The 13,091-nt window shown below is 40.9% G+C and overlaps 1 protein-coding gene across 4 annotated transcripts in view; it reads left to right on the top strand.

The window, feature by feature from the left end:
• Positions 1-13,091, top strand: part of bbs9 (Bardet-Biedl syndrome 9) — a 115,677-nt gene that overhangs the window by 65,875 nt on the left and 36,711 nt on the right. For 2 of the 4 annotated variants that reach the window (XM_053227711.1, XM_053227712.1), the window contains one exon: positions 4,506-4,628. In XM_053227711.1, coding sequence (XP_053083686.1) covers positions 4,506-4,628 — 123 coding nt within the window. Of the gene's footprint in view, positions 1-4,505; positions 4,629-4,714; positions 10,112-13,091 lie in introns of all 4 variants that reach the window. The other 2 variants (XR_008300685.1, XR_008300684.1) reach the window with 2 other exon arrangements.

The raw sequence follows: 13,091 nt of genomic DNA, 5'->3' as shown, positions 1-13,091 counted from the left end.
CACGCCGTCCTCCTCCATGATAGCTAGAGCTGATAAAGGGATAGAGTGTGGATGGATAGATTGGATGGATGGAGACTTGCGGAGGAGAGCCACGAACTGCTCTCGGCCGTCCAGCAAGCATTCCTTCTCCCTGATGAACTGTGTCTGTATGACACGTTGCCTCGACTCCCTGTGCTTCCTAACGGCTTGCTCAGGACACACACGCACACAAATCACAAAGACAGACCCCTCTGATTTGTGTCTTCCTGTCTTTTGTTTCTTTCTCTCAAGATTTGTTGCTCAATTGTCTCATTCTGTCTTTTTTAACGGATTATAAAGTCAATCTCGTTCCCTCCTGTCCCTCAAACTCATTTCCTGTACGTCTCACACTGCACCTGTCTCAGAGCCTATAAGTTTCCTGAACCCTTCGCCAGAGCTAATGTCCTCCCACACAGACGGTAGACAGAGTGCTGTGGATTTCTCCATCACTCCCCCTCAGTGCTTACTCAGACTCAGGATCGAGGTCAGGCTGAGAGCCGATTTAAATGGAAAGGTAAATTGGGAGGTTCAAGCTATTAGCAGGACTAAACACGACAAAAGTGAAGAAAGCGGCTGAAACCCTGACCTTTCTTGCTATCTATCTCGCTCTTTCTGTCTGTCATTTCAGTAGCTTCGGTCCTGGGACTGTTACAGTTACAGTTTTTTTTGCTGTTGGATTGATGATTCTAGACATGCATGTGTGTATTCAAGTATTGCTTCTACATTTTATAAGCATTTATGCGTGAAAGAGTGAGTAAATGAGTACAATGACAAATTTATTCACTTTTAAATGAGTTTATATCAAACAAAAAAACATGGATTGTCATGTTATGGAGAAAACTCACTAGCCATTACAATTGTCTGACACTGGAGACTCCTTCCATAAAAGTTAAATAAGCATCTCCTTACAGAAAACGTCACCGTCACAACAATTATACATTTTTCTTTGTTAAATAACAACACATTTTAAATATGTCATCCACCGCACAGTACAAGTCCATGTGTGTTAGCAATTTCTTATAGAAATGAGAATGTATTAGAACAAGCACATTAATATAAACCTTGTAGCAGGAACTACTACGAGCTGCTGTTATAGAAATTGATGAACACCTTCTGACCAATCAGAATTGAGAATTCAGCAGCTCGGTGGTGTCAGTTTTTTTTTAATTAATATAATTTATAGCATCTTGTTGATTGAGGAAACTTTATATTTCATTATACAGTGTGTTGTCCTGTATTAGGAGAGTGTGTTGCATTAGTGTAACACCTTGTGCAACTACCCAGCCCAGTGCATTTAGGCAGCAGAATCAGGGCTTCTTTACTGCACTGTCTCCCATTCAGCTTCTTTATGGAGGCCTTAAATGCATTCCGCAGTTCCTGTTCTCCATCAAGGGAGTCTTTTTTTATACCTCCACTGAGGCGTCTGAGTTTTTTCAGGAAGTGTGTTTGCATTTTTCCCACAATTGCACTTTTCTTAGGCACCGCAGCTGAAGCCTTGTTGAAGATGCGCATTTACATATTCATGTGGGGTTCATTGTTTAATCGAATCTGTTTCTGCATAATTTATACGGTTTTATATTCCAGTTCTAGTCATGAGCACCGTTATGTGCAGAGAAAACTTTGGAAATGTGGCTGTGTGGTAAAAGTAGGTCCAGCACACCTGCAAATGACTTTTACACAACACTCAAACCCTGTTTGGCTTCCATGAGCTCCTCTGAAATTATTCCACTTTACATAACATGTCAGTAGTAATAAAATTTGTGCAAGTTTTATTTGCTTATCGGTCACAGCTGTTAACTGTGATTAATGATGATGAAGTGTATTTTGATGCTGAGAATGACTAGTCAGGCTGTGTTAAAGGAAAAATCCACTTGCATATTAATCTTTATAATGAATCATCAGTGGTGTGAAAGATTTATACCGTAGTGAAATTCTGAGTAAACCTCTTTCATCAGCATGTTGGTCTGGTTTCACATTGCTTAAGGTTTTACACATTAACCACAATGCCTTTCGACTACCTGCCGATAGTGATGCAGTGGGATTTAGCGCTCGCATCATGTCTATATAAAGAGAGCGATGCAGCGGCGCTTAAGTCCTTTAGTCTGTCCGGCTCTCTCACTTCATCATCTGTACACTCTGGAGCTCGTGAGTTCGAATCCCAATGATGCCACAGCTATCAGTAGTTTAGAGCAGAGTTGGCCATGGGTGGGAGGGGTGACATACTCTCTTCCCCCTGTCAGTCACAGCAACACTAGCCAATCATGGGAGTCTGTGAGCACATGTATGTGGAAGAGGGTAGATAGATAGCACTTTAGAGAAAATAGGAAAAACCATCACAAAGGACCATCACAAAATTGAGAATACCTCTGGCGAACTAAAATGTTTAAAATTTAACTTAATATTGGAGTTTTTATTATACGTCACATCTTGTTTAATGGGACTGTGAATGTGTGCATCCTGGTAAAGTGCTGTTTGAGTACTTCCAGAAAAATAATAGCGATCAGGCATCATGTTTTGAGTGTGAAAACCCTGTACCAGTGGCATTACCGACCGATACAACCTTTAAATCTCTTCACCTCACAAATTAAGTTCAAATAGCGGCTTTTGTCTGCTGCTTCTGTTGCATTTTCGACAGGAAGTTGTCACAGGGAGGCTAGACTCTCACTATCTTGTCTTATGTCTGAAGTCAGACAATTTTTTTTTTGTTTGGACATGTTCCAGTGGAAATGAGGTTCTGCCAAGCTCCAAGGGAGGAAAGAGGAAGCACGCTGGAGAGGAGTATAAATTGAATAAATCATGTGTGTATGTTTGAGTGCATCTTTCACAACCAGATGTTCCTTATGGGATCTCAGATGCAAAGTCACTAGGTGTGTAGAATTTTCCTGAGTCACTTGAAGACACCTTTTTCAAGTACAACATTCTGAGCAAATAGTCGGAAATGCAATTTAATCAGTCTTTTGACAGTCAGCGGTGAGGTAGCTATACGATTGAATGTCTGATCTCATTCAGTTCTGCTTACTGCCAATCCAAATCTCAGCCATTATACATGAAATGGCAAAACTGTGAAGAAGGCAATATAAAGCTAATAGCAGCCTGAGGTTGTTGAGGTGTTTCAAGCTCTCCAGGTGGCCAACAACACCATTCTTCAACGTTCTCACACCAATCCCCTATTCAACCAGATACACAAACCACCAGCTGCTGTTTCCACTCGCCAATATGGCCTTGTTATCCTAGCAGGAGGGACTTGTTTCCTTCTCTTGTTGATCCAACGAAGGTAGACGGTGATCCCGACCTCTTCCATTCCGCTAGGCTGTCAGATTATAACATTGTCAAAACACCGGCGTGTATCCCGTTTCAAGCGTGAACCCTGAAAAAACAAAACTGTTAACGTTAGCTAAATCTAATAGCCAACTGGCGCTCCTTGTTGAGCAGTTTGGCTTTATTGAATGGGATTATCCTAATCAGCCTGGTGGAAAGGTGGGTGAGGGGTTACTGTGTTTGAGGACGGGAAGAGAAACAACCTAAGGGATTGTAGAAAGGCTGTTCAGAACACAAGGGTGTGGCACAAGGGGTTCAATTCATAAGCTCCTTCCTCAAGGGCCCCTAATGCAGGTTGATCCCTAGATAGGGAGCAGCAGACGCAGTCTGGGGACTTGCTGTGCATATAGCCAGCAGGGATTTGATAGGTGTTGGGTTGTGTATGTAGGAAGTTTCACAATATTTTTATATTTTTCTCCAGCACATACGTGTGTTAACTACACGTGTCATTAATCAGTTATGTACTGTACAGCATTTCTACGAGGCTGTCTTAGCAGCATGTCACAGAGTGTTTTATTCCTGTAATACCACAGAAATTAGCCAATGATTGCAGTTTTTAGATTCTTACTAAATGACACTTTGTGCTTTTAACCGTTTGTAGTTACATTTAATGTTATAGGATGTCCGCAAGACAAGTTAGTTCCAGTTCCTCATCAGCCTCTCTTTTTTCTCTCTCATGAAGTTAATAAGACAAAAAATACCCTTTGTATTACCTCTGTCCTCTGTCCTGAAGACCCTCCCATGTCAGAAAACTGACGTTACTGTGCTGACACTAGAGACTCTTCCCCTAAATGTTAAATATCTCCTTAAAGAAAACTACACCATATTAACAATTCTGTTTTTCTTTGTTAAATAACAACATTTTTATAAATCCATTTATTATTAGTCTTGTGTAGCATCTGCCTTACAAGTCCCTGGGAATGAGCTGTTACTATAGAAACGATAACATATTAGAAGGAGTGCATTAATATAAACCTCTGATTTGAATTACAGCTGGCACTTTTGTCAGAGCTGCTGTTTTTGAAAATTAATCAACACTTTCTGATCAATCAGATTCAATAATTCAACAGGTATAACATAAAATAAGCTAGATTACTTGAGTCAATCACTAATGAGAATCTAATATTGCTTATTGCTGCTGTGCTTTAATGGTGCGAATTCTCTGCTAGCGTGCTGCGAGGTCATCCCTGAGTCGATCGCTGAGGAGGAAGAAGATCCAGCCTTGCAGCAGGAGGCCACTGAGAAGATCATCAAGAAGAAGCAACCCTCAAAGAAAGTGAAAAGCAAAACAGGTGAGCCAATATTTTCCACTTTTTCTCTACTTATAGATAGAATTCAATCCAAACATAGAAATGAATACTGGGAATTGAACTCACAGCCTTGTGGTCATTAGAAGAGAATGTTAACCACTGAGCCGCCATCGTACACGTCACACTGCCTAACGCCAGCGATGGAAGAAACCCACATCTGGAGCCTCCAGCTCTTTTCTTGATGGGTGTGCCTCTATGTGACTCTGTGGTTCTCTCCTTTTTTTTTTTTTTGTTGGTGCTACTTTGCCCTGCGTCTTCAGGCATCTCATGGTCCATCTGGTTCTACTCTCTTCTCCTCCTGCCTCGCAGCCTGATTGGGCATAATAGCTGGCGAATCGCAATTTTTCCGCCCATTATCAACTTGAGATTTTGCCATAGTGCTCCAAATCGTTTTTTTTTTTTTAATCAAATGAATTAAAGCTGTGTGCTTTGAATCCTTGAATCACAGCTTTAGAAAAGAAGCGTATGTGTGCGTTTGTGTGCGTTTGTGTGTGAGAGAGAGTGTGTGAGCGTGAGGAGGGTATTCTCCTCCGGGATCTAGTACAGAATAAAAAAAAAAAAACAAGCTCATAGGAAATGCACACAGTGTTATTTTTTAAACACAATTTATTTCACATTGTGTGAGGTTAAGTGTGTGCAGGTGGTTTCATGTGTAGCTTGCGTGTGTGTTTATGTGCAATCATTCTGGGCAGACAGTCAAACCGTGCATCATATTGCACATTAATAGGATTGTATGTTGTCCCATTGGCTCTAAAAATTCTGACAAAGCCTTAAAGCTGCCCTCTCTGTTTGTAGTTTGCAGTGACGTCTCTTATTGGCGTACACATGCACATGCACACACATGGAGGAATAACGTCATAATCCACTTGGAAAGATGTTTACTTTGGTTTGGAGTCAAACCCATGTTATGAGCAAAGCTCTCAGTTTCACTCACACGCCATTTTTTTCTCTAAACCACATCAGAATTAAAAGCTCTTTATTTGTCAATAGAAGTACACAGGGTTTTGACTTTGCATATCAGCGCACCAATCTACAAAATATACCAAGTGATGACAAATTAAAGGAAAATCCGACATCAAGTAAAATGTCGCCAGAACAGCTACAAGTCTCTGGAACCATATTGAAGCGATGAACACTGTTCTTCCAAATGATATTCCCACAGGATGGTGATGTGGTTAAAACTAGCTATGAGGACATGGTGGTCCAGATCCCAGTAGTTTCAGAGGTTGTTTATTTGTTTAGTTAACCTCCCAGGTAGCCTATCTTCAATTGTCAAATTCAGTACAGAAACAATGACGTCCCGCTAATATGGCAGAACATGTCCTACCATGAGAAGAAATGTTCTAACAATTCCAAGACTACCCATTCAGCAGTGATGATTCATTCTCAACTGACCTCAGAGCAGAACTTTAGGTTTGTCCATAGACGTAATCGTCCACTATATTCAGAGAAGCAAGAAGCAACTGGAGCCAGAGCAGCTTGTAGAAGACTGAGATTTTTTTCAATTCTATACAAATTAGGTATTATACATTCAAGTGTCATAGTGACAAATCCAAACAATTGGCTTGACTGATTCCTCAGACCAATCCTTTGGCACCAGTCAAAACTTTCGTCAGTTCCCCACTCACAACTTTACATATATGAAGCTAGTACAGTTATCTTGCTTTGCTAATCTGCGACAAAGTTATTTCAAAGCTAAGCACATTACATATAAATCAAACAACCAGTTTTCACACTATTTCATTTGTATTTAACTAGGTATATTGCAAATACAGTTTCTTATCAGAAACAAAACAAAAAAAATGCTGGACAGGCCATGCCTACAAGAGACAAACTACAAGCAGCACTTGTTAGTTTGAATGTAGGGTAATACTTCACTCCAAAGTCTCCCATAAGTGTTCAATTGGGTAGAGATCTGGTGCCTGATGGATGGGGGTGGGGTCATCCTGGATGAGACTACGCCCATCAGCATAGAAATGTTTCATCATAGGATAAAGGTGATCAGTGAGAAGAACTTTGTTTTGATTTGCAGGTGACAAGTGCTAAGTGGACCCAAACCATGTCAAAAACAGAGCCTATTTTTTCTATTTAAATTGTCATCCGTCTGTATGTAAAATGAAACTGGAAGTGGTCCGTAGTAGAAATTTGGTGTAGTGTAGCGTAGTGTAGTGTAAAACTTTTGGAAAAAAAACAATGGTTTATAAATTTGGTCTAAGAAAAGCTTCCTTTACAGTTCCAACACAGATGTATGTGAGTGAACATGTGCAAAATCCACAAGTCCTAATGTGGTTAATCCACCCAGGCGTCGTGCCTAACGAGCAGTGCCTCACGCGGGAGGTGGAAGAGGTTGGGAGTCGCCATGTGCGGTGCATGGGGATTGTTAAGACTCTATTACACAGTTATTTTCCTGTCAAAAGTAATCATAAGGAAAGTCAGCAATCAGATGTGAATATATGTACTGAAAATCTTTAGAATAAACATTTTACAATTGCGAATACCAGTTCACATAATTAAAACTTTCTCATTAGTGTAGCATTTTAAGAGAGCTGAGGGAATGGGACTGCAACACACACTTTTATAAATTACAGCTACAAACTATCAAAAAAATGGTCATTTTTTAAACCAGTAGTGTGAGAAATAAAGTACACTGAATGTGTGAATAATGATTAGAGAAGTGTACATAGAGTTTATGTTAAAAGTTAAGTAATGAACTAAATAGAAATAAAGGAGCTTTGGTATAAAAACATGATTTTTGTGTTGCCATATGAATCATTTTGACAAGAAACTAACTCCATACCTTTCAGACACAAATACAACCGGAAGAATGGTGCCTCAGAACGTGTGCGTGTGTGCGTGTGTGTGTGCATGTGTGTGTGTGTTTAGCAGCCCTTGCCCACCCAGCGATTCCAATTAAAACTACGAAAACAAAATAAAAGGCAAAACAAACATTCAAAATCAAGTGCACTTTTCCACAGTGATGCCAATTAGTGGCAATGCCACACAGTTCGCAAGCAATGATGCAGTGAAGCAGGAAATGTTCCCAAACAGATTAAGCACAAATTTAAAATTTGATTATGTGCTTTGGTGGATATATTGACTTAATTTTTTTTAAAAGGTTAGAGAAATGCAGCAGAGAAATCAGTCATTCTGTCAGGTGTCCACAAATCTGCCTCTCACTTAAAAGACGGGTTTCAAACATGTAGTGCAGTTTCCAAAGCACATGTCCAATGTCAGTTGATGCAGGATCATGTTCGAATGGTTCTTTAGGCAGGTGAGAACATAGCAAGCACACTTGGGTGCAGACCAAAGCCAACCAATCTGCGAGATTCTGAGCGAAGTGATCTCAGTCTTGTTTAAGTCAAACTCTAGAGTAATTTGGTCACTTGCCAATTCCCTCCATCCAGATCTCCCCAGTCATACATTAGCTACCAATAGGCAGGGTGAAGGCTAATACATGCTTCCTCCGAGACACGACGTCAGCCAACCGCATCTTTGCCTATGAACTCTTGTGCTACGTCACAAGGCAGCATAACACACTTGGAGGAAATTGTTATCTGCCCTCTTCCACATACATTAGCTCACAGATGCCCATGATTGGCTAGTATCACTGATTAACAGATGAGAAAGTGTGTCCCTCCCACCCAGAGATGTGATGTCGTTGGGATTCGAACTTGCAATCTCCCGACGATAGGGCAAACACATTTCTTGCACTGGAACTTTTTACGGGGAAAGTAGTTTCACCGTATGATCACCTAACAAATCTTGTTATAATTGGCCTGTTTTCCTAGTTCATTTCCATGAAATTATATAAGTGTGATAAGTATTCACATGAAAGGTCTGTTGGCCCAGTTATGTTTCAATGTCATTAAATTGGATTCCTTGTTGAATTCCTGTTGCCTTTGTGATTTGCCAAGCTCCACCAATGCGCCATTTTACTGATTAGTGATTAACTAGAGTTTTCATTGCAGTGTTTTGTAATTTTATATTATTATGACAACAGTGTCAGAATTGCACTCCTTCTCTATGTGCTTTTGCCACAAAAAGTGTGATGGCTTAAGTTTAGATTAAGATTTTAAACATCAAGGGATCAGCGGAGGCCAAACAAGCCTGTAGCACTCCGGATCTTCCACAGAGCTCTGTGCAAACTCTCTAAACAGCTTTTGATTCTCTTCCTCTTTGGATCCCACCTGTGCCAAAACAACAAAGCTTCCTTTACCACCCCCACCACTCATAAAGAACTGAGGAGAACCAGGACACGTCAGACGGTTTGAAACAGGCTCCGTCATCTCCCTGGCCTCAGAGAAAAAACAAAAATGGAAATTATTAATCTCTAATTAGTTGTCTGTAATGCAGATCTTCAGATGAGGCCCTTTTTTTTTTTTAAAGGAGAGTGCATCTGCTTGGACATGCCCTTCAATAACCAACCCCCCTACCTAACCCATCACAGAGAGAATGATTAAAAAAAAAATTTCACACATTTCCCTTCCCAGCACACACGCACGCACAAACACACACACAGTCTGACATAAAGATAATTAGGGAGATGAAACCACCTAACAGGGTTCAGGACAGGCAGGAAGCATCTCTAGTGGAGTTGAAAGGCTTCAAACGGTGGCTTTGGATATGAGCTACTGCACTCCTTGGGTGGAACACATGAAAGGTAGATGAAACTGAGATGAAAGGGAGAGTGTCTTTTTTCTTTCAGTCTCTTCCCCCTCTCAAACACACACACTTATACCGATCGACCTGCTATTACAACACCACCAGCCGAGCTGAGGGACCAGCTCTCAGAAAGTAATGCAATGGTTTGAGTTGAGGATGATAAATCATAGCATGGACATTGCTATTGTGATGGATTGGTGGGTGGTGACACCATACGTGTTTCAGTTTGATGTCTGCTTAGAAGTCTGCTCAAACTAGAGAGAAATCTGCATGGTTCCACTTTCTCCACTATTCCTGTGAGAGCACAGGTGTTTTCAACCGGTTCTCACTCTCTATCCTTGAGGCTGGAAGCGAGGGATAGAGAAAGTCTGCCCAGAAACCCAGGCCAAACCCAAACAGCGCAAACCTGATTAGTCCAACATCAGTGTTGCAACATCACCACTCTATGTATTCTGCTTTGGTTCTGATGCCTGACCTGGCACCAAAACCTCCAGCGCAAATAAAATTCCATTAGTCATCGTTATCTGATTCAGTCAGACATGACCTTTGGAATCTTAGTGAGAAGATAGACAGCACTACACCACTTCAGCTGAAGATTTCGCAGCTATCATCATAACAGCTATCATCTGCTCCAGTTGTTAATCCTCTACACGATTCTCTAGGGAGTCATAGGGAAGTGAGAGAGTAAGCGAGAACCTACGTTGAAACAGATGCTAGACTGGGAGGCAAACGCCAAGAGGGGAAGTATCTACCCAAGGCTCGTATTTTATGACCTTGCTGTCCTGGTTGGGGAGAATTTGAAGGTACCCAGAGCTCCTCCTTAGGAGAATTTCTGAGTGGGGTGTCTGTCTACTAATCGCTCCCAATCCCAACTTATCATTTTTTGCTTGGAGGTTTCCTTTTTCCTTACACGTCTGCAAGTGCGCATAATTGATTTTCATGCTCAAAATCCAAGACAATATTGCCATACATTTAACGGTCATGTTTAGGCTTTTGCATTATTCAATCTTGCCATCCCATTGTCAAGAAGTATTCTCATCTTCAGATGGTTTGCCATGGATATCTTTTGTGCACTTTTCTGGCCAGAAGATTCTCAAAGTTTGCTGTGCATCAAATTTTCAGGTCAAGAAGGGACTGAAATAAAGGTTGCAGAATGCCATCATAAAAAGTTAAAGTTTTGTTTCAAGTAGCTAATGGTGGTGATCTGGTGTCAGTCAGATTACTTCCTCCTAGGAAAGTAGACCTTTCTTGCCCACGTTTATTGATGAAATGTGCCAGAATCTCTAGTGAATTCTAGTGATCTTGATTGCAAAACTATGCAGCATCTGATTTATTTAAAGTCCACATACAATGTAGCATTTTTGCATTTGCGCTTTCAAATCAGCCACCTCAAAAGGCATATTTCCTGATAATTTTCTGTGAATCTTCTAACTTTTAATTAACACGGTTTACCATAAAGATATTATTTAATTCGTTACATTTGCAAAATTATTAGAGACAGTTCTTATTGATGAAACAACATTATAGCTGGTAAATGGTGTTTCTTCCAAATTTTCTTTGTATGAGAGCATGCTAGCATAGCCTATGCTAGCAAGAATGTCCACTAGTAAAGTGACCTGGTTTGAATCCTAGGGCTTTTTCCTTGTTTAGCTCTTGGTAGTGTCTCAGAGGTAGCTAACCTCCTTGTAGGGCATACATGACCGCTTCTTGACTTTCCCAGCTGTAGATTAATGTGGAATAGGACCTGGTTTGCTGTATGTTTACTATACTGCAGTAATGAGTCTGGAATGTTCTATCAGATGGAAGCATTGAAATAGCGAGCCGATGGTAGCAGCGATCAAGCCGGAGTTGACGACAACCTGCTGGTGTCCTGAAGCGGGGTCCGTATGTTTGCCTGGACCTGAGCCTGATGCTTTTGCTCAGCCTGGGCATCCCTCTCTGTCTGTGGGTCCCATAAAAATCTCATTAAATGTGTGCAGTTTCCAGGGAACAGAGCGGGAGCAAGAAAGTGTGATGGCTATCAACATTCCTCCCAGAAACAGACACATGTGTCTGCCTTTTTCTCTCTTGCTCTCTCTCTCTCCTTGTCTGAGTCTGTATCTCTTTTTCATTCTCGAAATAGTGTTTTAGATATAAACTAGACCTAGGCAACAAACAGCTCATGGGACAAATGTGGTCCAATTAGATTTTAAAATCTAACTGTCGGTTAGTGATAGTAATTTATATGCTACAGAACTAAATAAGATCATATTTGGTGATAGTAAATATCTAACATCTCTAGACTAACTTTGCTTCTGGTGGAAAAGGGTTATTTTAGTTCAAATATGCACTTCTAAAAGCCTGCACTAGAAAAAATTATGATTATGGTACTAATTTGTTGGTTGGTGCTGTATTTTCCTTATTATTCATGTGAAAATTTAGTGGTTGTGCCATGCTGGTGTGACAGGGGGACATTGCTAGCGCAGTTACAATTACAGGTTTTGCTGTTAGCTCCTAAAATAAAGAGCAAGAGCTTCTTTTTCCATCAATGCTGATCATTATATTAATGAGAAAGCCAACATAAAGGTTGCTGAGACATTGGTGGAAATGTTGGACCCAAAGTCTCGGAATGCAATGCAGCTATACGATGAAGTTGCACTGAGTCATGGCAGAGAATTGGCTTGGCTAGTTAGCGATCTATGAGGTGATGTTGACAGCAGTATTAGTATGAAATGCAAATGGGAAATACTTGTTCCTCTGTAAAAGCCACAAGTGTAAAACCAGTGTGTATTTTGAACACAAAAGCATTGATAGTCTGTAGGGGATCATTAATGTTTTATTCATGAAATAATAGTAATAGTCATTCTTCGACAAACTACAAATACCTCAAGATTTTTCTGCTCATTTGAACCTGAACTCTTCTTCTCTGAATGTGGAACAGTTTAATATCTAGCCGTGAGAAACTGAACCTCGCTCTTCCACTCATACTGTATTCTTTTCAGTGGAACGGACCTGATTATTCACCAAGGTGCACTGCTGCTGAAGAGAACCCTAACACATTTACACATACACAAACACACACACACACACACACACACACACGGATGGAGCCGTATCCTTTTACAAAAACAAAACAAGCTGATTGGGGAGTGGGCCCTAGAAAGAGGCCGCGAGTTTGCTCAGTAATAAAAGCTGCTTTCGTTTGACAAGTTCTGTTTTTAACAAGAGGCCTTTAATTTTGCAAGAAGGAAGCAATGAATTGTAAAATATACTTTTCCAGAGCCGGCCCGTTAAGTGCGCTCTGAAGCCCACTGCACATGGGATCGACCCTGTACAATGACTAACATATGTGCTTTCCATCCTTCGTCCATACTGGCTTTTTCCTTTTCTCACCCTCCCTCCTCTCTCTCTTTCCTACTCAGACACTATTTCTTTTTTTTAATACCTTTTCTCATTTATCTGTCTCGTGAACAATATTCCGACAGAACAGCTCTGACAGTCTGGATGTGCCACTGCACTCCTGGTTGTTGTGTGTTAAATAGAGGTCAGGATTGAGGTCAGCAGCTGAGAGCAGCTAGTTGTATGCTGTCAGCTGCTATAAGTGAGAACACAGGTTCGAGAACATGAGGGGACTCACCGAGGTCGCCCTGTGTACTGCTCAGGCTCTTCACAGCTTGAGAGTGCTCTAGGTTCTTTATGGAGTCATGGGGATTTTTGCCTCCGGCTAGGACTCGATTTTGTGTGTGTGTGCATTGTGTGTTTGTTTCTCCAGATGTACTGTGCATAGTTTTACTGTATGCCAAG

The sequence above is a fragment of the Pangasianodon hypophthalmus genome, chromosome 21, assembly GCF_027358585.1.
Source record: "Pangasianodon hypophthalmus isolate fPanHyp1 chromosome 21, fPanHyp1.pri, whole genome shotgun sequence".
Taxonomy (NCBI): Eukaryota; Metazoa; Chordata; class Actinopteri; order Siluriformes; family Pangasiidae; genus Pangasianodon; species Pangasianodon hypophthalmus.
Note: the sequence above shows the minus strand (reverse complement) of the source record. Positions and strands in the feature narration are given on the sequence as shown.